We start from the raw sequence: 25,062 nt of genomic DNA, 5'->3' as shown, positions 1-25,062 counted from the left end.
GAAGAGGAAGATGGGTTGGGAGGCTCTTCCCAGCTTCTGAGGAGGTATAAGAGTCTGACCTTGAGAGGTGGTGGTGCACATGGAATGAAAGGAAGCCTGTGAAAGTGGAGTAGGAAAAAAAACTGACAGGACTTGGGGAAGGGTTGGTGGAGGAGATGGGCAAGAGGAAGAATCAACTCTGATTCCAAAGTTTCGTGCCTGAGTTAGGGGGAGACTGTGGTGCTGCAGTCAGAATTAGAGACCCGGGAAGGGGCAGATTTGGAGGGAAAGATGATGAGTTGATTTTTAAACCAGTTGATTGACGGCACTTTCAGGCCATTCAGGTGGAGGAGCCTTTGAGCAGTTGTGAATGTGGTACCACACTTTAAACAGAATAGGCCAAAGGAAAAGATGTGGGAATCTTCCATATATTAGCTGTGGTTGAAGCCATCTGGATGGATGGAATCACCAAGAGAGAGGGTCTGCATAGAGAAGAGGGTAGGGAACAGTCCGTGAGAGATGCGTCCCTCTGGGAGGAAGAAGAAAGGGAAGAAAAGGAAGAAGAAAAGGTGAAGAAGATGAAGGGGCAGCGAGGGAGGTGCAGGGAGAACAGGAGATTGGAGATACTCCCGGAGGGGTCGGGGAAGCAGGGAGGCGGGGTAGCCAGTTCCTGCTGAGCCCCGGATGCAGCAGAATGTGTACACACCCTGATAGCCTCCAGGGAGACAGACTCTGGTGTTAAAAATCCCTTGGAACGTATTTAGCTGTAGAAGTGTTGAGCCACCTGATCATTTGATCACTTCTCAGGGCCTCAGCCAGAGGGGGAGGGGGGCGAAAGGGGGAGGAGAAGGCTCTCCAGCGAGTCTTCCCTCCTGTGTGTGCGGAGTTGTGGTGAAGAGGTTTGCTGTGAGGGAAAAGCTGCTTGGTGTGTTTTATGGTAGGTACCAGTGTGGCAACAAGGGGACTTTAGAAGCTACAGCCTTTGGCCTGAGAGGTATCCCCCCACCGCGAAGACCCTGAGGACTGTCTGTGATGGATTTTGTCCATGCCATCCCGTTTCCCACAGCCTGGGTGGCTGTGTGGACATAGCTCACGCAAATCCTTCAGCTTTCCTCCAGGAATAGGGACTGTTCATGTTTTTATTTTGGGTTGTGGAGGAGCCTATGTGCCCACTGCCTGACCCTCACGGACTCTAGAGTGACCCTGAGCTCTTCCACTGTGGGCCCTTGAAACCACTCTTACCCAGCCTCACCGTTCAGGCCACACTTGCTCCTTCCGTGTGGCTCTTGCGGTGAGAGGGAGGTGTGGGATGTGACCTCTGGCATCAGGCAGGTCTAGCTCCAAGTCTAGCTCCGCCACATACTCACTGTGTGATCTTAGTTTAGGGACATCGTTTCTCTGATCTCATCTGAAAAATGGTTGAAGCCTCTGAGGATTCTTATGCAGATCAAATGAGGTAACACATACACGGTGATTATCAGTTAGACCTTCCACAAATGGTAGGTATTGTTAGGGCTTTGAAACTTTTTCTTTCATTTTCCTGCTTCACTCTCTTTTCGTTGAATTGTTTTCAGAATTTCTTCCCCTCTCTTCCAATGTTTTCCACCTTAAAAAAATAAGCAATTAATTTGAAGAAAATTATAACCTAACACCCCTTAGCCAGCCCCTGTCTGGCTCCCTAGGCAAATGAAGGGCCTTGAATGCTTTGATTGTTCCGGTATAATTCCCTTTTGGAAGTAGGGAGCTGTCTTTTGGCATCACCTATAACGCCTGGTATCTGTCCTTGCAAATATCACAATAATACCACCTACCGTGTGTGACACTCTAAGTTTACAAAGCCTTTTCACACACATCATCTCAACAAGCTCAGCATCATTTTGGGAGCTGGGTCTTTCACTCCAGAGAGCTGGTGACTGTCTTCATTTTTTAGGGGTGTGTGTGTGTGTGTGTGTGTGTGTGTGTGTGTGTGTGTGTGTGTGTGTGTGTGTGTGTGTGTGTGTGTGAGTGCGCATGCATGAGCGTGAAGGATAGCTTCCTTTCTTTTAACACAAAAAGCTAAAGTTTCACAGTAGGTGGGGTGTGGGTTAAACACTGTTCTAAATGGCAGGCCTGCTGTTCGTGGGGAGGGAAAGTGGCCTGAAAGTTTAAAAATAACCTGAACATTATAGACTCCTGTGAATTCTACAGCCTGGAGCACCGCGAGTCTGTGGGTGTCTTACCTGCTGGAGGGTAGGCAGGGAAACAACAAGTTGAAAGGCAGGAGGATTTAAGTGTGCTGAATCCTTTAGTGGCATGCGTCGGCAGCAGAAGTATTCGTAGGAAAAAACTTCAAGCCAAACCGAGTGATCAGCATCGATATTCCTGAATGGTCGGAATGGCACTAGCCTTGGATTTCCTGAACACAGAGCACTGGCTAATATTTGGGTCTGCAGTGTCGTGTACCCTCCTTCTCTGCTGCTGGGCGTCATCTCCTCTCCCTTTCTCCCTTCTCTCCCTCAGTGACCCCTCCAGAGTTGGGCTGAAAACTTTTCCAGATAGCTACCTAGAGTGACCCACCAGGGAGCTCAGGGGCTGGGGCATTTGGGGTAGATTTGGCCATTCATTGGATAACAAGTAAATGGGATAGAAAACGATGTTCATCGTGAGTAAACAGTGCACACTGATATACACTTTGGATTTTGAGAAGTTTTGAAGAGTTTGAACAGTTTTTGAAGGAGGACTCAGTTCTTGCGTGGCTTGTGCCTGGGGACATAGCAATGCAGAACTGAGGCAGGTCAGGCTAATAGTACCAGCATGGATTGGAATACAATGCATTGACAGTCTCTTTTCACAGTTGGTCTGTCAATAGTCTCCTGAGATTCAGATGGCAGGCGCTATTTCTGTCATTTCCGCAGGTGGGGCAATAAACCCAACCAGGACTGAGGGATAATTCTGTCTTGCCTCACACACACATAACTCGCTTATTCTGGGGTCTCTCAGAACCTGCTGTAGTGTCTGGACATTTTCTTGCCTCTTGGAATTGCAGGATCATCATGACAATAAGTGACCACCCCAAATCTCTATTAATGATATCAGTGAGAGGCCGTACAGTGTGGTGGTGAAGATAATGGATTTTGAAGTCAAACAGACTTAGGGTTGATTTTCTGTGATGTCATTCACCACCTATCTGACCTTAAGTGAAATTATTTAGTCTCTTTCAGTTTTGCTTTTCTTATGTGTAAAATGCAGATTATAATAATACCTACCACATATAATTATTCTGAGAAATAAGGAAAGTAAAGGGCTTAGGACAGTGCCTTGCACATAATACGTATTTAATACCTATTGCAATTAGTATTATCACTCATTAGTATTTTCTTTGTAATTATTCTTTGCTTGCTTGACGCATGTCCCTTTTTCTCCTTGTTTTTTATAGTCCTGGAATTTTTCATATGAAATTATGACTTATTGGAGAATAGAGATTATTTTAACAAGGGGAAAATAGCATCATAGGAAGCTTTGGGTGATTATATTAATAAGTGACCACTTTACATCTGGTAGAATTTCTTTGAAGAATGTGATTGAGTGATGGGGTGATTATGTGAAAAACAAAACAAAACAAAAACAAGTTTTTAATGGAAAGGGCTGTATAGTGAGTGTGTCTATGTGTGTGTGTCCAAGGGACTGGCTTGTTAAGGGTATTAGAGAGGAGTATTTCACAAATTCTCTCTTTTGATTGAGAATTACATTTCCACCTTTCCCATTTTAAATGACACATTAGGAATATTTAGAAATCTTCAAAAGAGCTTATAATTCTTCACCTTTGAATGTACTGTATTATTAAGCCTGTCTGAAAGCTCTCAGCATAGGAAGATTCTTTGTATATGTTTGGACACGTGACTGGCAGAACTTGAGATCAGATCAGAAGCTAGTGCGTATGTCTGCATACAGTCAAAAGTGTGTGTGTCTCTTTCACATGTAATTTTTTTTTTTTTTTTTTTTTGCGGTACGCGGGCCTCTCACTGTTGTGGCCTCTCCCATTGCGGAGCACAGGCTCCGGACGCGCAGGCTCAGCGGCCATGGCTCACGGGCCCAGCCGCTCCGCGGCATGTGGGATTCTCCCGGACCGGGGCGCGAACCTGAGTCCCCCACATCGGCAGGTGGACTCTCAACCACTGCGCCACCAGGGAAGTCCTCACATGTAATTCTTCATAAGGGAAAGAGGTGTATAATGGTGACATTTGCCTTTTTTGTAGAGAGAAGAGATAGAACAAGTTAATTCTGTAGTCGATTTTTTTTTTGAAGTAGAATTTTATTCTGCTATGTTTTATTTTCTGAGGAAAGGGATCTCAAAATATTCTCTATGTAGGGATCTGAATGTCTCTTTTTAATAACTGATTCCCCAAACCTTAATTCAACTACATTTTTAAAGAGCAGGAGATATTCCTCGTAGGGGAATGAACCCCATAATTTATGATGGATAAAATGAGGGTGAGGCTCTTACTGTGCTGGAAAAGGTCCCCCTGAGTTAGAGTCACCTGATCTCCTACGCGAGAGGTAAGCATCTCTTCTAATTAAGGGGAGGATGAACACTCAACTCAGAAAGATCAGCTGGAAACATCAGACAACAGAACAGAGACTCAAAGTCAGTGGCAGAATGTGTTAGGAGAAGGGCAGCCCCTCAGACAGGGACCAGCTACCTGGTTGATGCCAAAGCTCTTTTCACCAAAAAGAGTTGCAGGAGACCCAATCATTCATTCATTGACTGTGTGTTTAGTAAAGGCCTGCTATGAGGATAATATCATGCAGGCACTCTAGGTAATAATGAAGGAGAATATATGTCTTCCGTACTTGAGACGCTTATACCACAGTGGAGGAGACATGGCATACCTAACTGCAAACTTAAATAGGCATGTACTGTTGAAGTTATATCCATGGCAACAATGACAGTGAGTAAACAGGGTACTGCGGATGAGCAATACAGAAGCTCTGTGAGTTTATAGGAGGTAGAGATCACAGATTGACTTGGAGAGGTTATGGAAGTCTTCATGGCAGAGGCAGAATTGAACTGAACCACACACCTTGAGGGATACCTCGGAGTTGGGGAAGCGGAAAAGAGGAAGCGTGTGCTTGGGTCAGTCCGAAGCAGGTGCTGTGAGTAAGAGTTTTGAGGTAGGCATGGGCACCATGTGTTATGACTGGTTAATGCTCTGGTACACGGGGAGATGGTGTTGGAAAGGTAGGTTGAATTCAGATTGTCTTGAGTTGTCAGGCTAAGGAGTTTAGCCATGTTTTAGGCAGTGAGGAGCCACTGAAGTCAAGTGATTGACAGGGAGAATGATGTCACCTGGGTAGAAAGTGGCATTTTTGGAGGGGGAGCTTGCTTTGAAGGAATTATAATGAATTCACTTTCAAGTACATTGAGTTTGAGAGGATGGTGGGTAGCCCAGTCGGTACAGAGTTACCCATTACTTAATTGTGCATTTGGCTATGGAAATGAGGTGAAAGGTACGGGATAGAGGCTAGACGTGGAAGTAGAGGATAGTAGAAACTGTGGGTAAGGACATGACCCCAAAGGGAGAGAAGTTAGAGAGAGAAGGTCAAGGGGTTGAGGACAGACCCATGGGGCCTCCCACGATAAAGGGACAGGAATAAGAGGAGTAAGAGAAGGACCGGGCAGTGAGGTGGGTCCTTCTCTTACTCTTATTCTGGGAGGGGTGGAGACTGGGATGCTAAGGGGCGGACCTCTGAGAAGAAGGGGAGGTCAGTGGTGCCAAACCCTGCATGATGGTCCAGGAGAAGGAGGGGAAAACAGAGACCATACAAGGTCAGTGGGGTCTTTGTGCAATTTCTGGGGGTTGGAAGGGGCAGAACCAGTATGGTCTGCTCGGATGCACGTTTCAAAGCTGGCCTCAAGTCCATATCATATGGGAACGCCTTATTCACTCTGATTATTTTATACCAGGTGGGTGTAACCAGCTGTTCAGCGGAGGAGAGAGTGGGAGAGAAAGGGTGTGGTGATGGACAGGTGGTGGCTTAATCTGCGATGATTCCAACCCAGAGTCCTGTGAGAGACAAGCCTGGTGGGCGGGGTGGGTGCGAGTTCTCTTCATTGGACCGGCAGGGCTCCTCGAGGCTCTGTTTGGGCTCTGAGCTGCTGCTTTCCCTGCTGGTGGGACATCTTCTTCCAGAGTGGAACGTGGGGAGTGAGTGGGTCAAGAGCGGCCCGTCAGTGCAGGATGCAGCCCAGCGCCCTCTCATCCTCAGCACGACGCCACGTGAAGGCTCTCATTTTCTTTCTGTTGAATGAACGCATCAGCCCGAGCCCACCCAGGCTGAGCAAGCTTTGCAATGTGTGGGCTGTATTTTGTTTTCCAAGTCAAGAGGCCAAGGGAGCAGGTGAATGGGCGTGTTTGCATCAGTTGTTCTCACCCTTAGATGGCGAGGCACCCTCGGTTCACCCCTGTCGGTCAGAGCTGGAGCTCTGCGGAGTGGTCCTGCCGTCCCCTGCCTCGGCCGGACAGCAGGGCTGGACACTGAGGGTGGGAGCTGAGGTGCACAGGGATGGGGCAGGCATCCTTGGCTGTCTGGGGCTAGACACTGAACCTCCAAAATGACTTTCCCAATAGGGGTTAATGTCTTTCAAGTTTGACTTTTGTCCAGGCCGAAAAGTGACCTCATCTTATAGAAAACAAAGGATTGAAGTGGTAATACTAGACCCGTTTATGATCCTAGATACACTGAAAGAAATGAAAGATGCTGACTGCTTAATGAATTCCCTACCTTTCATCCCCTGCATGCCCAGGCTCTTGCGTCCCCCAGCACTTCTCAAGGTCTCCAGTGCTGTCTCTTTCAGGGGGTGCCACTGATTCTTCTGTTTTCCCAGCCGCCTCCAGCCCCAGCCCGAGGGGACGCCTCCCTACTCGGCTCTTCCTCCACCCCAGACCCCGTGCTCTCTTAGGGTGCCCGCCACATTCTGCCTCCTCTTAGGGTTCTTCATAAGGATGTTTTCCCTTTCTCCTCTTTTAGACCGTAAGCTTTTAGGGGCCGTGACTGTGTCTAATTTATCCTTGACACTCAGAATCCCTGGGAACAATGCCAGGCACATTAAAAGGGGTTAGTGCTTATTTGTTCAATGCGTTTATGAATTAACGAAGAAGTAAACAAGCACGACTCTCCCGGGTATCAAGACCTTTGGGGTCTTCAGACTCTGGTCTCTAATATGTTGCTTTCTTTTCTCGTTTCCCTCGTCTTTCTAAGTCTCAGGCGCTTACACTCCTCTCCACCTCCATATATCCTGCACACACCACAGCCACCCGTGGGATGCACTTCTGAAGTCTGCTCTCAGAAGCAGAAAGCTGTCAGATGTGCGGTGTTTGCTGTGTGTGCCGTGGTCACAGCTAAAATGTAGTTAACAAACACTTACGCGGCGCTTATTGTGTGCCAGGTACTGATCTAAGAGCTTGATAAATATTAACTAACTTAATCTTCATAACAGCCCTGTGGGACAGGTGATGGGCATTCTTAGAAATTTAACCCTCTGGGAGACTCTGGCTCAAGGTCATGGCTTACTTCTCCAAGGTCTAAGATCATGCCTGTGGCCAGACTCTTAAGCAAGGAAAACATTATCCTGACATGCAGTATGTTAAGTGTGGTCACACATTGTAAGGAATCCTGACCTCATTACCAGGAGATGCAGCTCTGCTGTTGCCTGTCTCTGTACACTTGGACACGTCCCTGAACCTCTGGGCCCCAGGTAATAGAATGTGTCTCAACAGTCCTGCAGCAAAGATGCCGTGAGATAACATCACCACGGTTGGCACCCAGGAAATATTGAGTTGTCGTAAATGAATGGTTTAAAAAATATTTTTTAGCAAACTTTGCACATCTATAGTTAGCTGATAGAGGGTTGGAGCTGTGCGGTTTCTCAGGCATAGGTTTGAGAAATGCCGGTTCTAGGGACAGACATTACATAAGGATGTGAAGTTATGTTTTCACCCAAGTCAGGGCTGTAAGGTATTGTGGAAGCCGCCAGACTCCCAAGATGTCTGCATCACCATAATGCTCCTCTGCTCTGCTATGAATTTGCATATGGTCTCCTGCCAACTTTTCTTCTTAAAACCCAATCCCAAATCCTCTCTGCATTATGTTCCTTAGAGCAGTGCTTTGCATAAGAGTCTATTTCTTGGAAAGGCTCAACAGGGGAAAAATAGAACAAAAGGGGCCCTGATCACTTAAGCATAAGCTATCTGAGTGGAACTGGCCGGGTAGGGGGAGATGAGGGAGTGGGGCTGGTGTGAGGGCACACACCTTTAGATGAGGCGAAGGTGTGCAGACGCCCCAGTGGTGGGCTGAAATCTCCTGTGAAGATGGCCCAAGACCTGATAGATCTGGGAAGAGCTTTATGAATGAGGGAAATAGGCTAAGTGCTTCTCCATCTTTGCCACTCACATCTCTCCATCTTGGTACAAACTCCCATGGCCTGCCTGGTCTGGGGGGAGCGTGGCAACCTTGCTTCCTTCCTTTTCCAGAGGATGCTGGAGGGACCCCCTACCAGTCAGCTTCTCTCTTGCTTGCACTTTGAATGGTGCCCTGGAGGCACCATTAGAGGAGTTGCGGGGTTAATGCTTTGGAATTGGACTATCTGCGTGGGATTCATACTCCAGGAAAGTTTTTCACTTGCTTCCTTGGATCCTTTTGGGTTTCTAGTTTTCAGGTCACTTCTTGCAGGAAAACATGTAGACCTTTTGGCCGTACCATCTTAACTCGTGTGTGTGTGTATGTATGTATGTGTGTGTGTGTGTGTGTGTGTGTGTGTGTGTACCTTGTACTCACGTGCCTAGTGTGTGGGGCTGCACGTTTCAAGTACTGTGAGATGGCTGATTGCATTGTTGGTGAAATTTGGGGCTTGGGCCTCAACAAAGTACCACAGGAGTAGAGGGCTAGTGACAAGAGCTCACGTCTAGGAATGTCTAGGCTCTGAGGTGTGGCACCCGAGGTGCTAGGCTGCCGAGTACCTGAGCTCACAGGGATATGCTCACAAATGACCAGTAGATGGTGCTCTAACAACATGAAAATATGGCTGCTCTCCCTCCTGGGCTGGAAAGGGATTTTAGGAAACCGGTTTCCAATCAGAGTTATGACCAATTGCTGATTTTTTTTTTTTTTTTTTTTTTGGCGGTACGCGGGCCTCTCACTGCCGTGGCCTCTCCCGTTGCGGAGCACAAGCTCCGGACGCGCAGGCCCAGCGGCCATGTCTCACGGACCCAGCCGCTCCACGGCATGTGGGATCTTCCCGGACCGGGGCACGAACCCGTGTCCCCTGCATCAGCAGGCGGACTCCCAACCACTGCGCCACCAGGGAAGCCCCAATTGCTGATTTTTTATATTTCCATTTGTGGGTCTTTAAGAGGACACTGGAACTAGGGACATGGCAAGTTCCCCTTACAAAGAGCATTATGGCAGTGACCTAATCTGAAGTTTTTTCTAAGGATCCTCCCGGATCTTGAGGGCAGTAGATGTGTTCCCAGTTAAGCATCTTCCCAGCGTGGTCCCAGGAGCATTTGGCCACTGATCAGATTCAATTTGAGGATGGTAAGCCCAGCATTCCCACAGGCTTAGCGTGATTGCATAGTTTGTTCTCTTGATGTTGAACAATTTGGGATCACACTATTACTGCCCCTGAGAAATTAGCCTGGGTATTGGAAAAAGCCATCAAGTGAAAGATCTGTTAGAAGTCTAAAATCTGCCTCTTATCAGATGTGGACAAACTACTTAACATTTCTGAAACTCTAATTCGTTCACCACATCAGGCTTGTAATACATGTGTTGCCAGGCTGACCTCAGAGGTTTGGAGTTAGAGTTACATAAAGTGAAAACTATTGAAGACACATAAGATATTGTTCAGCCATTAAAATTGTAGCCCTTTGGGGACTGGGAGAATGGGGGCATCGGAAAGCATGAAAGAAGTTCACAGATCTCAAAGGGCTCAAGAGCTGTGACAGCCAGGTGGGGGTGAATATGAGAGTGTGCCTTCTTCCCAGCATTACTGTCCTCAGGCCAAGTCCATTCCCAAAGCCATTTGTGCCGTCACGTTTGCCTTTGTCCTCTTGGGCTCCACCCTCTAGGAATTCCCAGTTTTTAACTCCCCTACAGAGGTTTTCATGCTCCCCAGCACACTTTACATCATCCCCAACACATGCATTTGTGATCCCTGCCTCCTGAGAAGGTAGGAAGGTAAGCCTCAACTGCAGTGGGTCCTCACGTTTCCGTGAATAACCTCCTGTCTTGGGAATTCTAGGTCCGTAGAATTACAGCAGCAACAGAGAACACAGGACATTGTAGAGAGAGCAAAAGGAATTAGTACTGGATCTCTGCTTAGTAGGTGACATTGAAGACACAAGCCAAGGGTTCCTGATCTTCCATGAACTTCTTCCAGGAGGTAATGGGTTGGTGAGCCCTGCTTCCTCTGAGAATTAACAGGCATGCCACCCTCTAGCCTGCAAAGGCCGGGACACGAAGCAGAGGGATGAAGTTGCAGCATGAGAATGAGGTCCATCTAGCATTCTAGCCAGTAAAGTTATACAATCTAATTTAATCCCAGAAGCGTATACTTTATTTTTATCATCATCTATTTTGTCCATGATTGTGCTCTCAGTTCCTAAAACAGGGCCTAGGGCTCAGAAATATTTGTCAAATGATTTGAATGAATTTTGTGCTCTGGGTTATGGGTCCTACCTCTGAAAGCATGGATTTGATCATTTCCGAAAGTCTTTTCTCTTCCTGTATGGTTTACAGGGCTACTGAGACAGCCAGTTGTGACTGGTTCTAAATGACCGACAGCTGACAGGACTTTGGGTTCATAGTATCGCCTTCCCTTTCACTCTGACTAGGTGTTCAGGCAGAAAAGGACCCTCCAATTGAGGTAGGTAGAAGGACTGAGTAAGGCAGTAATGGGAAAGCAAAATACTCTGACTCACCTCGAATAGTAATTTGGCTTAAAATGGGCCTTCCTGAATCAAAATGTCAACACGCCATGCCCAAGGGCAGCAGTGCCTGCTAGGGGAGGACGTGTTGAGACCATTCCTTTTGTTTTCCAGCACCAGACACTTTCCCTTCACACAGACACACACTCACATACATTCTCACACAGCAGACCCGTGTCAGTGCTCACATGGCCTTGTCCAGCACACACACACATCCACCGAGGAACACACGTGCCTCTCACTCAGATGTCACCTCTCTTCTCACCAGTTACTCTCACACACAGACACTGCCTTCCACACCCGCGAATCCACACTCACCCGTGATTTCCAGCCTCCGGGCTATGGTCAGTCTTTGTTTCCTTCCTCTGTCCCCACCCCACCCCCACCCCCACCCCGTCTCTTCCATGGCTCAGGTGGGGAGGATTTGGATAGGGCTGTGCGTTCAAGCCAAAGCAGGGGGGCAGCTGGTACCTATCTTCAGTTCAAACCACTGACTCACCTGTGCGCAAGGGCTTGGTTGCTAAACCCAGGGACTCGTTCTCTGGGGCGTGAAGTCCACCATTCCCGCTTCTGCAGCTCAGACGCTAATTCTATTTTTTCTTCATTCTTGGGGTGTGTTTGAGGAAGTCAGTGGAGAGGACTTGGGAGTAAAAGATAGGGGTGGGAGGATCCCCCTGTTTGAGAAGGTAGTTTTAGCCTAGAACTCACTACCTCGGAACTCAGTATCCCAGAGATACAGGGCTCTATTAGAGCCAAACCCAAGAGGTCGTCCCAGATCGCTTTTAGAGAGGGGCGGGGTGCAGAAGCTCCCGCCAGAGCTGGCTCCAACACCAGAGTGCGGAGCCCCCAGAGGTCCTAGCGTCCCTCGTGGGACCTCCAGGCTGCTAAGTGGGGACATGGACAGAAGAGGGTGCTGCCTTCTCTGCGGAAACCCTGGGGCAGCGCTCTCGGAGCCTGGGAGGTGCGGAGGCGCGGCGACCCGGCCCCGGCGCAGGGCGCGTAGAGCGCAAAGGCTTCGACTCCCGGCTAGGGCGGCGGCGCGCCGGTCACTGCGCGGGGCACAGCCCCGGCGGGCGCCTCTCGGCGGGGACAGGAGGCGCGAGAGCGTGCGCGCGTGCGTGTGCGCCCCCGCCAGGCCTCGGCTCTCAGGCGGAGACTCCGCCGCGCCGCCAGCTGCGCCAGGCTGTCTCCTCTCAGCAGTACTTGGGGAAAGGCGATTCTTGCCTGGATCTTTGCAGAGGGGGCCCGCTACCCTCTGGCTACATCGATCAGTAGCCCAAGCCAGCCTCGGGTCCCAGGAACCTCCTGCAGCGGTTGGCCGGGTCCTTCCGGCTCCATCCCCGCCCCGCCCTAGCTCGCCAGGCCCGCCCCCGCTTCTCCTGGCTCTTCAGTACGCGCCTGACTGCGCCTCTGCGCTCCGCTCGCTCTCCCCCTCCTGGCCTCGTGCTTCTTCTCCTCTGCTCCTCGGAGTGGGGCTGCCAGGGTGGAAGAGGAAGACTGAGTCGGTAGTGAGCAAGTTCGGTCCTTGGACAACTCCCGTGCCAGGCTACCGCTGGGCTCAGCTGCAACCTGTTCCTCCCTCGCCCAAGTGCTCGCTTGCCCGCCCGCTCGCTCGCTCCCGCTCTCCCGCCCTCTCACCGGCGCAGCCGCGGATCGCTGTTGCATGCTGATCCGGGGAGGCGGCGGCGGCGGCGGCGGCGGCGAGCGCTCCGGGCGGATGCTGGCACTCGGGCTTCGCGGCTCTCTGGATGCTGCTCAACTTCTCTCCCAAGCGCAGGAGCTTTGAAGTCATTTGTCCCTCTCCGGTTGGATCGACTTCTTATTTTGATATTTTGGGCGTTGCGGTTTACGCAGCAACCTCAATACCGCTCTCCCCCCTCTCTCCCTTTCTGTCTCTCAACCTTTGGATGCGTCTGTGCTGGCAGATTTAAAGACCCAAGTCTTGGCTGTGGGATTTCTCAGATGGACTTGCGGGGGCTGGCGTTATAAAGCATGTCACCATAACCTCGTCCTTGTCTTTTTTTTTTTGAAAAGTTCTTTTGTTTTCATTTTTCCCCTCCCCCCACCAATAAATTACCAAACTGTTACCTAGCGGGCCGGTGCCTGCCTCTCTCCCAGAACTAGGTGGTGCGTCTGCCAGAAGAGGAGCTATGTTTGAAGAGCAGCCTACTCCACCCGTCTCCTCTCCAGTCCCTGAACGCCACCACACACTGGCATTTTGAAAAAAAAAAAAAAATTGCCTCCAGAAACTGAGCACACCCAAGCTCTTCCCCCCTTTTTTTTCCTCCTTGAGGAATGGAGCTTCGCAGAGGTTGTATTTAGATTCAACAGTTCAGAGCGGCGGGGTTGCTGCTGCCGCCTTTCCGAAGAGCTCGCGAGGCTCCCCGGAGGCGGTGGTCCCCGTGTCCGTCTGGATGCGGCTCTGAGACTCCGTGTGTCTTTCTGCTTGTTGCTGTGTGCGGGTGTTCGGCCACGATCACCTTTGTGTGTATTCTGTCTGTTTAAACTTCAGGATGGCTCGCTTCGGGGAGGCGGTGGTCGGCAGGCCGGGGTCGGGAGATGGAGATTCGGACCAGAGCAGGAACCGGCAAGGAACCCCCGTGCCGGCCTCCGGGCCGGCGGCCGCCTACAAGCAGTCGAAAGCGCAGAGGGCGCGGACTATGGCTTTGTACAACCCCATTCCCGTCCGGCAGAACTGTTTCACCGTCAACAGATCCCTGTTCATCTTCGGAGAAGATAACATTGTCAGGAAATACGCCAAGAAGCTCATCGATTGGCCATATCCTTTCTTGCCCACCATCGCTCCCCTCTCCCCCCTTTGCATTTCTTCGGGTAAGGGGGGAAACGTAGCATGGAGTTTGCACCCCATGCCTTTCCTGGTGCCGATTTGCCTCTGCTGAAGTGCACTCTGTACTTTGGTGCACCTAAGAGGCAAGCTTGGTGCTGTAGAAACCGATGTGGGCACTAGTGTTTTGCAAGGTAAGACTTTTGGTTTTTGATATTTCCTACGTGGAAGTCTCCAGCATCCCTGGGTGCGTGGTGTTGTGGTGTCTGCCCCTTTCGTGGCTGGGCTTTATTCGATTCTCAGCCCCCTAGTCCCTTCACAAGCTGCATAGAATGGGTTGCCCCTAATCTCTGGGTTTTCTTTCATACTCAGCCCCCCTTTTCCCTCCCTTTAAGCCATCCCCTTTGCCCCCATCCCCACCAGCCGGGAAGACACCTACACTATCAGCTTGCAGGAAAGTCAAGACTCCATGAGGGGATTTATCAGTTCAGAAGCTTCAAGAGCTCTGAACCAAAACCCTGTAGACAAGTTGACAAATGGATAAATAACGCAGGCGTTTGGCTTGGGACCCAGCTAACTCTGCTGGGGACTGAGTTTAAGTTCCACTGGAAGTGGTGTGAATGAGTGTGTCAGGGGAGGCAATCTCTAATGACACAGCCCAGACAACGCAGAGTTCGGGCTCTCTTCTCAGCCATGGAAGAGCAGCTCATCAGGGCCCATCCTTTCCTTAGTCCTGGGTTGGGTACTCCTGCCTCTTAATGCTTCATCAGCTGAGCGCTCTCCTAGTGCCCAGGATCCAGGCAGATCTGCTGGGCCTGAATGCATCAGCGGGGTGCTGCATCAGCTGAGCCCAGAGGTGTGCACGCAGTCTGTCTCTCCCTAGTTCCAGAGGAACTGCTCTCCACAAAGAGCTGGTGGGGGGAATCTCTGATGGTAACGGTGTCAGGGTGAACGGGCATAGAGAGAGGTTCTTTGCAGGTTTAATGAAGTGCGCCAAATGTGGGCTGCTGATTAGGCATCTCACTGCCTCTTTCTTCACTAAGAATATGGGCGTCTGGCAAGGTCTCTAGGAATTGGGGGTTGCTGGATGGTGAGGGGGATGAGTAGGGAGCAAGCCCGTGGGATGGTGTTATACGTGGGGGTAGGCTTGGAGACATGGGACTTTGATGCTTGTGGAGAGGGATTTCTTGGGAGGGATGCACCTGCGAAAGAGGCCACTCCTCTTCTTCCCCATCCTCCCTCCTCCCCTCCCCCCCCTCCAGGTGTGCAGCAGGGAGACAGCTGGAGCCACGTTGGGTCTCTAGTAGCAGCGAGGCTCGTGGCTCACTCCCCTCGGGGTCTGGGCATCTCCCTGCTACTCCCACCCTCGTCTCTGGCCTTCCCCTCTTTCCTCCCTAGTTCCCTGCCTCAGCAGCATGGCGATTGGCTGGCTCGTGGTGCTTCTAGGCAGTACCCCTCATTAGAAACGGAGGAGCATCTCTAGGCAGATATTCTTCCTGCTGCTGCTCGAACCCTCCCACAGCCCCCGCTGGCTGGGCTTCTTCTCCCCTTCTCCCTGCACTCCCCTCCCTCTCCTACCCGCACAGAATGGTCCTGGGGCCAAACAGTACCAGAGTTAAACCTACCTAGGGTGAGGGGGACTGGGGAGGGGGAAGGGTCCGGTCCCTGCAGTCCCGCCTGCCGGTGAGCTGCACAAAGCGACGGCTCTCATTGTGTTTTCGTGCGGCGGCTGCGAACACTGCTCTAGTCAGGTCCCTAGAGATTTCTTCAGCGGCACCCCCTTCCCCGCCCGCCCATCTTCTACAATTCTCTAAAATTTCCCACCCACCAGGTGCTGCCTCTCTTAGGGGCCTGTTTACCTAGACAGGCGCCCTCCCGTTTCCCGGCGGTAGACAAAGCCGCCCAGCCGCCGCGCGGGTGGCAGAGTGTGCCCGCAGCCAGCGTTGGTACCTCGGACAGCGCCACCGAAACTGCCCCGCGGCCTGGGCGCCACCGTCCCCGGGGTTCAGCACCTCGGGCACTTCCGGCCGGGCCCAGGCTCCCGGGAGGGGAAATTAAGCACGTTTCCTACACCACGCGTTCGCCGCTTTTCACGTTTTCTCTTCCGCTGCAAAAACGCCGCCTAGAATAGCAGGAGTTGCGAGCGGCGCAAGGTGCGACTGTGGGTTTCACTGCGCTCTTTCCTTGTCTTCGGCCAGAATGCACCAAAGAGACTCAAAGGAGAGACTAGGGAGTTGATTTCGGCATCCTACTCAGTGCCTTGGCCTTGAGCCCCGTCCCAGTGGTCTCTTCCATCCCCATAGTTGGAAGTTTCACAGTGCTTCCACAGCATGTAGGCTGTTAGTGTTTGGAGAGCATCTGCTAAGGTGTGTAGTGGAGACCTGTTCGCAAATTTAAAACACACCATGTTTGCTGTTTATTCCTGGCTGTACAGTGTAATTGACTAATATATATTCCCTCTGGTGGTGACCATGTGGACACATTGCGCTTCTGTGGGTTCTGCGTTTGCTCTAATACCGCATATCAGTTCCTAGTCTCACCTCTCTTCTTTTCTAATTCCTTTCTGGTATTATATTCCTTTTTCTTACTGGGAGTCAGTGTGAGCACTGGTTACCAGTAAAGCTTGGGAGCTAAGCTGTCTGGGTTCAAATCTCAGTTCCTTCACCAGCTCTGTGACCTTGAAAAGTTACTTCATTTCTCTGTGACTCAGTTTCCTTATCTGTAAAATAAGGATGGTAATAATGAGTTACTGGGAGAATTAAATGAATTAATATATGTCAGGTTCCTAGAACACCGCCTAATTCCCTGCAAACACTAGCTATTATTATTATTAATAGAGTCCTTCAGAAATTTCAGCATACCAGAAGGGAGGGATCTTAGTTCTAGGTGAACGAAGTCTTCTAGGCTTTTGTCTCCCACAGACAGCAAAGACCAGCATCACCTGGAGGCTTGTTAAACATTCAGGATCCCAGATACAGAGAAGAAACCAGTGGTTTCCACAAGGGAGAGGGGCAGGGGGAGGGGCAAAATAGGTGAAGGGGCTTAAGAGGTACAAACCAGCAGTTATAGTATAAACAAGTCACAGGGATGTAACGTACAGCACAGGGACTATAGTCTATGTTTTATAATAACTTTGTATGGCATGTAATCTATAAAATATCGAATCACTATGTTGTGCACCTGAAACTAATATAATATTGTAAATCAATTATACTTCCATTAAAAAAAATTCAGAATCCTGAGCCACACTTCAGATTTACTAAATCAGAATCTGCATTTTAATAAGATCCTCAGGTGCTTAGTATGCCTGTTCACGTCTGGCAAGTACTTCTGTGCTCTACGTAAGGGCCAGATTTTCACAGACAGGAAGGTTCGGGACACATGTCAAGACCTGTTTTGAACTGTCATGTTCATATGCAACGTGCTTGAGGATTTTGATTATTCATGTAGTACACTTTTTGAGATGTATACATCTTTTCTTGGCTGCAAAAAGTCACTGTAGAACTAGGGGGATAATATGTACTTCTGTGTGCTGTGTTAGTGGTCTCTGAACACCACGTAATACTGGTCTTTAATCAGATTAGCCTGAAAAGATCAGTTAAACAGAAGGAATGATTTAATTTAGACTTGCCACTCTCTGACTTGGTTGGGGGTGGTGATAACCTCGTCCAGTTATTAACAGGGCAGATCTCGTTCTTATGGGAAGAAATGCATAGGATAACCTAGATTTGGCAAGAAAAATGGTGGCAAGTCAACAGCCCACTCTGAATGTGTTTCATTTTTCTTGGAAGCTACATCTGCACAGGGAGATAATTTTATTTTCTTATGGCAATCTCTTCTGCAGTGGGTGCCATAACCTTTTTGAAAATGCTAATCTGATTTAAAATGTGGTATTACATTTTATATGATTCCTTTTTCTTTTTTGCTCATCTAATAGATCTAACAGAAGGGTTCTCTTTTTCTCAGGGAATTGGCTGCTGTGAATGTCACCCCGCATTCACTGTGTCATGAGCTTACTGGCTCTAACCCTTCTGTGCCCAGACCCAGTTGCCCTGTGGACCTACAGGGTCTCCCTCATGGTTTGTGAGATGTTCCCCACGCGTTTGCATTTTTCCAGGTTAGAGGATGAAGGGAAGAAACGGCATGTCTGACTTTGTGCCATCGATGGGCAGTGGGAGATCCCCCCCCCCCCCGATGGTGTGGTTTATCTCAGCAGGGGAGCACATGTTTCATGTGGAAATGAACATGGTTTAAAGTAGGAAGATCAAATGTGTTTGTAGCCACTGAGCTGATGAAGCTCATTATAATGAACCTGTGGATACTCATTCGTGATTTCTTGTTTCAGAGAATTTCTTTATAGCCCCAAAGGGCTCTGGCTTTGAGTCAGAGGATATGTGCTTTATTGTGGAGAATTTCCCATTGTCAGTTATCCATTATTTTTGGAGGATTTTGCTGAAGATTACTGAAAGCTTTAGTTCCCCAATCTCCCATTATGGCATATACTTTTCTCCTGTTCTGTTGCCTATAAATATATTGCACTGTGAAAGATAGTAGACTGTAATCCTGGCAGGAATTTCAGGTTTGATGTAACTCTAATGGCTCATGAGTCAGAGCACCTTGATTAGGGCAGAGGGTGGCAGCTAACAAGAACGAAGTCTGTAATTATATCCTGTGATCAGATAATGCAGAAAGTCTTCACATCTTCTGTGTACCTGGGCACAGAGGCAGTGAAACAGATAGCGACTGTAACTGGCACTGATGCTGCGGGATAAAGGTCTTCATTTTCTGAGTCTCCCAGGACAATCTCCATGTTGCCTAGTGGCTTTGCCCTTGAAATAAGGTGTGAGAAATGTTTCCTCCAGAAACCAGGCTAGGACTTGTCGTGGGGACCGGTTGTAATTGGGATGCAGCCTGGAATGCTAGTTGGAGTGAAGGAGTTTGACAGAAATGAAATGACTTGAGGATGGAGACAAAAATATCTTGGATGTGATAGTGTTGTCTGTTGGTTTGCATGTCATTATTTCCCCACTTCTCTCCACTTGCTTTCCCTGTGCTAGGTGCAGGGCACACTATGAATTAAAGGAGGAGGAGGAAGAAAATAACGAGAACAGGCCTTCTTTTTTTTTAAAACATCTTTATTGGAGTATAATTGCTTTACGATGGTGTGTTAGTTTCTGCTTTATAAGAAAATGAATCAGTTATACATATACATATGTTCCCATATCTCTTCCCTCTTGCATCTCCCTCCCTCCCACCCTCCCTATCCCACCCCTCTAGGTGGTCACAAACCAGACCTTCTTTTTATCTTCTTTTGAAAGATCTAGACTCTGGGATTAGTAGCTCGATCCAGAATTGCTTATCTCTTTTTAGCTGCTGCTATACAAAATGTAGGTGTTTTTTCCCCCCTCAAACTCTGCTGCATTTCCCCCTCTTTATAGGAACATCTGGTTTCTTTCCATTTTCATATTCTTAGTTGAAATAAAATGCAGTCAAGATGTGCAAAACTATGAGAACTCTTGCAGACTCTGGCTCTCTGTGTTCTATCATGTCATCAGTAGCCTCCCTCCTGTCATCTGCAGGGCTGCCTGGGAGGCTGCAGCTCCCCAAGGCCAGCATGTGGTCCAGCCCATCAGAGGCAACTGTGCTGATCTAATTTTGTTTATCACTGACCACTAAGACATTAAAAGGGGGAACCTATACGTGACGGTAATTAATACCCTTTTATTCAGGGAGAGAGAGACCAGGTCCTTTTCTTCACTTTCTCTTTCTGCCCAGTCCTCCGCCCTTTTCATCTTTCTATATTTCTCCCTCTCATTTTTAGGTTCAGCCTTTGTGAATAATTCATTATATGTGTGGGTTTTTCCTAGGCTTTTTGGAAAAGGAAGGTTATTCATCTTCTTCTTGGTTATGAGGAAGATCTCTTGCAGAGGGCCAACTTCACAAATCAACTTTTTTCTCTAAGTCCTCTATATTTTTGCAGTGGGATTGGGACACATGAGAAGGGTAGCTGGGGGGAAGAATCTTTTTAAATCGTTTTTTTCTTGCTGCTTTTGTAATGATTGCCTCCTACCCAGTCCTGTTACATTTGGGTGCCCCATCAGTTTGCAGCCATTCCCCTCCTGTATTCAGAGAACGTGGTTAACTAGAAGATATTTATGTCCCCAAGCACTTGTCACTCTGAATCCTTTCATCCTCCTAGGTCTTCACGCTGATAAATGCTGAGCCACTGAGCTAAGAAGCAGGCTTCTGTAACTGCTTCATTTCAAATTCCAGTGTGAATTCACATAGGATTGGAGTGGGGAGCAGACACTTAAATTAGTGTATCACGCCCCCCATCACCATGTGACTTCTGAAGCAGTCCTTTCAAAGAGGGATAAAAATGCCAGGGACCTCTATCAACGCTTCTCTTCCCAAACATTCTAAACCTACGCAGAGAGGGCCGGTGGAGGTTCACCAGCCCTGTTGCCAGCGTTGCCCTTAATTAAGGACGGAAAGTACAGCACAGAGTTTTTAGGTTCCTCCGACCGAGCAGCCTCTTATGCGTTAAGCCTACTTCAGTGCGCTGTCTATGGTGTATTTTTGGTCACTGAGCACCCCCAGAATGTTTACTGAGTTTTTCATTCCCCACACCTTTGGCCGGTCTTTGGCTATAAACTCTTAACCCTATTTATGAGCCCCTGTGTCCCCTTCTCTGGAAAGCAAGGAGCAGCTAGAAGGTATATCCTTAAGAGGCAGAAATGGGCCAGATTAAGGAGAACAGCACTGAATGACTTTAAAAAGTGTCTGTTATCCAATCCATACCCCACCCTGTCCCTGACAATGCAGTGGGTTATCCCTTAGGGGTTTCTTTTCTTATTGTATTTTGAGTTCCAAGTTTGTAGGACTGAACAGTTCCACTCTCAGCCTTTTTGACTTTTTTTTGTTTTGTTTTAAGGCCTGCAATGAATCCATTTTTGTAAAGTCGTTCATCCCAGAGGCAGGTGGGTGGGGCTTGGGGATGTAAGTCCAGGCTAGGCTCCAGCTCTAGGCTCCTGTGGTCCAGCTAAGTGAGCGGCTTCAGGGAGGGACCCTCCTGTGCCGAGTGTGGCCTTTGTGCCTGTAGGTGGCTGATTTGAATCTCTGTTGCAACTCTGCATAATTATGAGGCTTCTTTTTGGTGGGGGGGGGGCTGCATTTGGTCCTGCTGCATTTTTGCTGCATCTGTTTTGCCTCATCTCGTGAGAATTTGGAAAGCCTGTTTCAGATGTACGCACTGGCTTTCTAAAGGCTTGTGTCGTTAAAGCCAGAAGGTGGCGGTGGAGTGGGGTGTCCTGTTTTTTTCCTCTTCCCCTTTAGGGGAGATGAAAAGGATGTGGCCACACAGTGGGTAACAGGTTAGAGGGGAGAAGTGCTCTGGTCAGTGTGAGGAACTGAGGTTCGCCAGTAATCAGAGTCTGGTATCATTTCCGTAGCCGAGATACAGGGGGCTGGGAGTGGCCTCAGGGACCCAGAGGAGAGCCTCTGCACACCAGCGTGAGGAGGAAGTTCGTGCTCTCAAGTCTTCCCAGCCTTCAGCTCAGTTGGAGGTTTGAAGCGTTGCAAACGTTCTGTACCTTTCTCAGTTTCCACACCTCACGGTCATGGGGCTGGTCGGAGTCAAAAAGCATGAAATGGATTTTCAGCAGTCACTCGCTGACGTCCTGGCAATTCCAGCTGTGTCCTATTGGGAACTGTTTTGCTTCCGCGCTGTCAGGGATGTTCCTTGCCAGCAGGTGGTTTCTGTCAGCATCAAGGCTAATTCCTCATTTAGCTTCTTTGTGTTGAAGTCATACATATGGACTCTGTCTGTTTCATCTCTACCGTTAGTCTTCAAACTTCATCGTGTCTCAGAATCTCCTGAAGGGCTTGTGAAAATACAGATTACCGGACCTCAGTCCTGGAGTTTCTGACTTCATTGGTCTGAAGTAGAGCCTGAGAATTTGCATTTGTCACAAGTTCTCAGGGGACACTGATGCTGCTGGCCCTGGAACCGTACTTCAAGAACCACTGCTATGCCTGGCAGTGCCTTTAGAGAAGACCAGTCTTACAAAGCGCCCATCCTAAATCTCTCTCTCTCTCTCGTATAACAGCCTGGAGCCTTGCTGTTAACAGGGGTTCTTTGGGTTCAGGTAGTGAGTCTTTGAGACTTTCTTTACCAAAATACAGATGATCTTGGGAGCAGGGACATAGTAAGCTAGTATATGACATTATCCACTTAGAGTTCGTTCTTATTCTTTCTGGGCTTATAATTGAGAGCAGCCTGTTCTGAGAATAGGCAAAGGACATGCGCATTTAATTCCAGCACCTAGCACAATGCTGGCACTTGGTGAGTATTCGGTAAACTGTTGTTGAATGATCGAATTAATCAGCTGCTATTGATTAAAACCACAGGCATCGGCGAAGTGCCTGTTATGTGTCTAGTGTTGCACTGACTGGGACCTGTAGGACCAGGCGTAGCCTTAGTAGGGGAAGAGGAGAATGCTGGGAGGTGGTGAGGGCACTGGATGGCTGGCAGGGGATTGAAAGGTCATTACATGGGAATTTGGAGGTTGGAAAAGTAGCTTCACCTACTTTTGAACCTTGCTAAGGGTCGCTCTAGTCTCTATAATATCCAACACAGGCTGTGCAGAAAGTACTTGGTGTCTGTTGTTATGGGGCATTTGGTTGTACAAAACTCTTTATTAATTGGCACCCAGAGATCTATGGTTTAATGACAATTGACATTTATACGGATGGCCCCTAGGTACCACAGAATGCTGTAGTGCTTTCTGAATATGACGGCCAATGAAGCATTCGTTACATTATGTCAACATGGCTTGAATGGTGTGTGTACTTTATTGTATTCAGAGCTGCTGCAAATTATAATCCATATTGATTATATAAAGTAGCTCTTTATCACTTTTTTGTTAAATTAACCAAAATCTTCTTCTCCAGCTACACCAGATAATAGAGGAATTTCTGCATTGTTCTAGAAATGAGTCCTTTCAACTCTGGTAATACTGTAGGACCTGGAGATGGATCCTGGTACAGTTGTCATAACGTCAGGTGGTGGTTAGAACAAAGTCATTATTTTTTAAATAGCTCAGCAAGCTTTAGATTTAGTGGGCAAGTTCTCCAGCTGACAAGCTGGCATTGCATCTAACTGGGTGTGCTTGGTTCCGTAGGCTCACGTTGAAAATGAACCACCAAGATTTCCAAGAGGGTCTCCAATAGGCATCTCAGCAAGAGCTTGACAGGTGACACCTTCCCCAACTTGATTGAATTACCCAACTTTTGTGCTTTGGACTGTTCCATGCTCTTTTATACGCCCATCTCATTTCTCCTTGATCGAGATCAGAGGATGTTTGGTTTGAAACTGTTCATTTCAGGGTGATGGTCTTTAGATGCTTAAGGCTGTGGAACTTTAGAGTTGGGACTGACCCGAACGACTGTGTAGATGACATCTAGGTGACTGTTCTTGGGGTATGGGGACAGTTACGTCCTCCTGGTACAGTGTTTTCTTGCTTTCTGTATCGGGATCACAAATCCTGTTGCAATCCAAGTGATGCTGTGGACGCCTCTTTCCTGAAAAATACACATACAATTTTGCATTAAATTTCATGGAGGGGTGGTCCATGGATCACAATTTAAAAATGCTAACTATGTTAGAAAATTCCCACATTCTGGGATGTTGGGATGCTGGGCCATCAGGACAATGTATCCTTTAGGTACAACTGTGACAGGACTTCACGTGGAAGAGCTACAGATATCTGTTTGTGTGAGTGCATCAGCCATGCTACCATGATGAAACATAAACATTCTAACCAAAGAGCATTAAGTCAATACTGGAACTCTTTCTCCATCACCCTGATAGACGGCCATCAGGCTTCTAGTGTCAGGGTGCTCTTCCATTATTAGAAAACTTAAAGTGTAGGAAGCTGAAATATTCCTCCTTATAGTTTCCACCTGTTTGTTTGTTTGTTTTCCTGTTTCTGTTCTGTAAAGCAACACAGACCGAATCTACTTCTTGTTCACTTAATGGTACTACGGTACTGAGCAGTGCTATTGGCTAGAACTTTCTGTGATGATGGATATGTTTTCATCTGTGCTGTCCAGTGCTGTAGCTGCTAGCCACATGCGGTTCTTGAGCACTTGATACGTGGCTATCGTGACCGAGTGTTCAGTTTTAAATTTTATTTCATTTTAATTAATTCAAATTTGAATAGCCACGTATGGCTAGGAGCTACAGTACAGGGAAGCAGAAGTAGAGAGGCTAGATAGAGTCAGAAAGTCTGAGCTCCTGTCCGGGTTCTGTTCTTTGTTTGCTTTGTAAGTGGACACAGTTTCCCTAGCTTGTTGCACAGGGCTTCTTGTGATCCCCTCTGCACATGGTACCAACCTGTCTCACCCACCATGATGCCCTTCTTTCCAGCTGTTCCAATGGGCCGCTTGAAGGGACCATCCTCTCCCAGGCCTCCATCCCTGCGTACTTACTCCTCCCTCTGCCTGGAATGTTTTCTCTCTCCCCCCGACTTCCTGGCTTTAAGACTGTACTCAGAGGTCATTTCCTCCATGAAGCCTTCCTTGATTTCTCTCAGCAGAGTAAGGCTAACTCCCTCCTTCTGGCTCCCATATGCTACCTAATTTATTACTTTCTTATAACACTCACTTACCACATAGCTTTAGTATTGGTTTAAAATCCCTACAAGCGAAGGGCCGTTATCTGTAAGTTCCGGAACTTAGAACAGTGCTTACTAACATTGGCATTTAACACACATATCTATCTATCTGTCTATTTATTTATACTATATTTTTGACTGTGTTGGGTCTTTGTTGCTGCACTTGGGCTTTCTCTAGTTGCGGTGAGCAGGGGCTACTCTTCGTTGTGGTGTGTGGGCTCTAGGCGTGTGGGCTTCAGTAGTCGTGGCTCGCGGGCTCTAGAGTGCAGGCTCAGTAGTTTTGGTGCACGGGCTTAGTCACTTCGCGGCATGTGGGATCTTCCTGGACCAGGGCTTGAACCCGTGTCCCCTGCATTGGCAGGCCGACTCTTATCCGCTGTGCCACCAGGGAAGTCCCCATTTATTTAAATTAAAATAATTTTTTAAAGTTTTTTTTTTCTGTGAAGAAATGGCATCCTGACTTGACTTGAGATTGTCGTCAGCTTAAAGCCTTGGATCTTTTACTATGAATTGATGACAGAGTGAATTTTCCCTCGAACTGTTCTCATTCAATTTAATTTTTGAATGTGAATTCAGGACTCCTTGTTTATTTCAAATACATTTTATCTCCTTGTTTCTGGTCCAGCAGTCCATCCTGTAGACATCCTTTTCAAGTGGG

General features: G+C 48.3%; 1 protein-coding gene across 1 annotated transcript in view; it reads left to right on the top strand.

Moving 5' to 3' along the window:
* Positions 1 to 25,062, top strand: part of CACNA1E (calcium voltage-gated channel subunit alpha1 E) — a 363,660-nt gene that overhangs the window by 54,609 nt on the left and 283,989 nt on the right. Inside the window, exon 2 of the mRNA XM_060295653.1 lies at positions 13,456 to 13,722. Coding sequence (XP_060151636.1) covers positions 13,456 to 13,722 — 267 coding nt within the window. The remainder of the gene's footprint in view (positions 1 to 13,455; positions 13,723 to 25,062) is intronic.

Source organism: Globicephala melas, chromosome 1 (assembly GCF_963455315.2).
Source record: "Globicephala melas chromosome 1, mGloMel1.2, whole genome shotgun sequence".
Taxonomy (NCBI): domain Eukaryota; kingdom Metazoa; phylum Chordata; class Mammalia; order Artiodactyla; family Delphinidae; genus Globicephala; species Globicephala melas.
The sequence above is the reverse complement of the archived record's forward strand: the minus strand, read 5'-3'. Positions and strand labels throughout refer to the sequence as shown.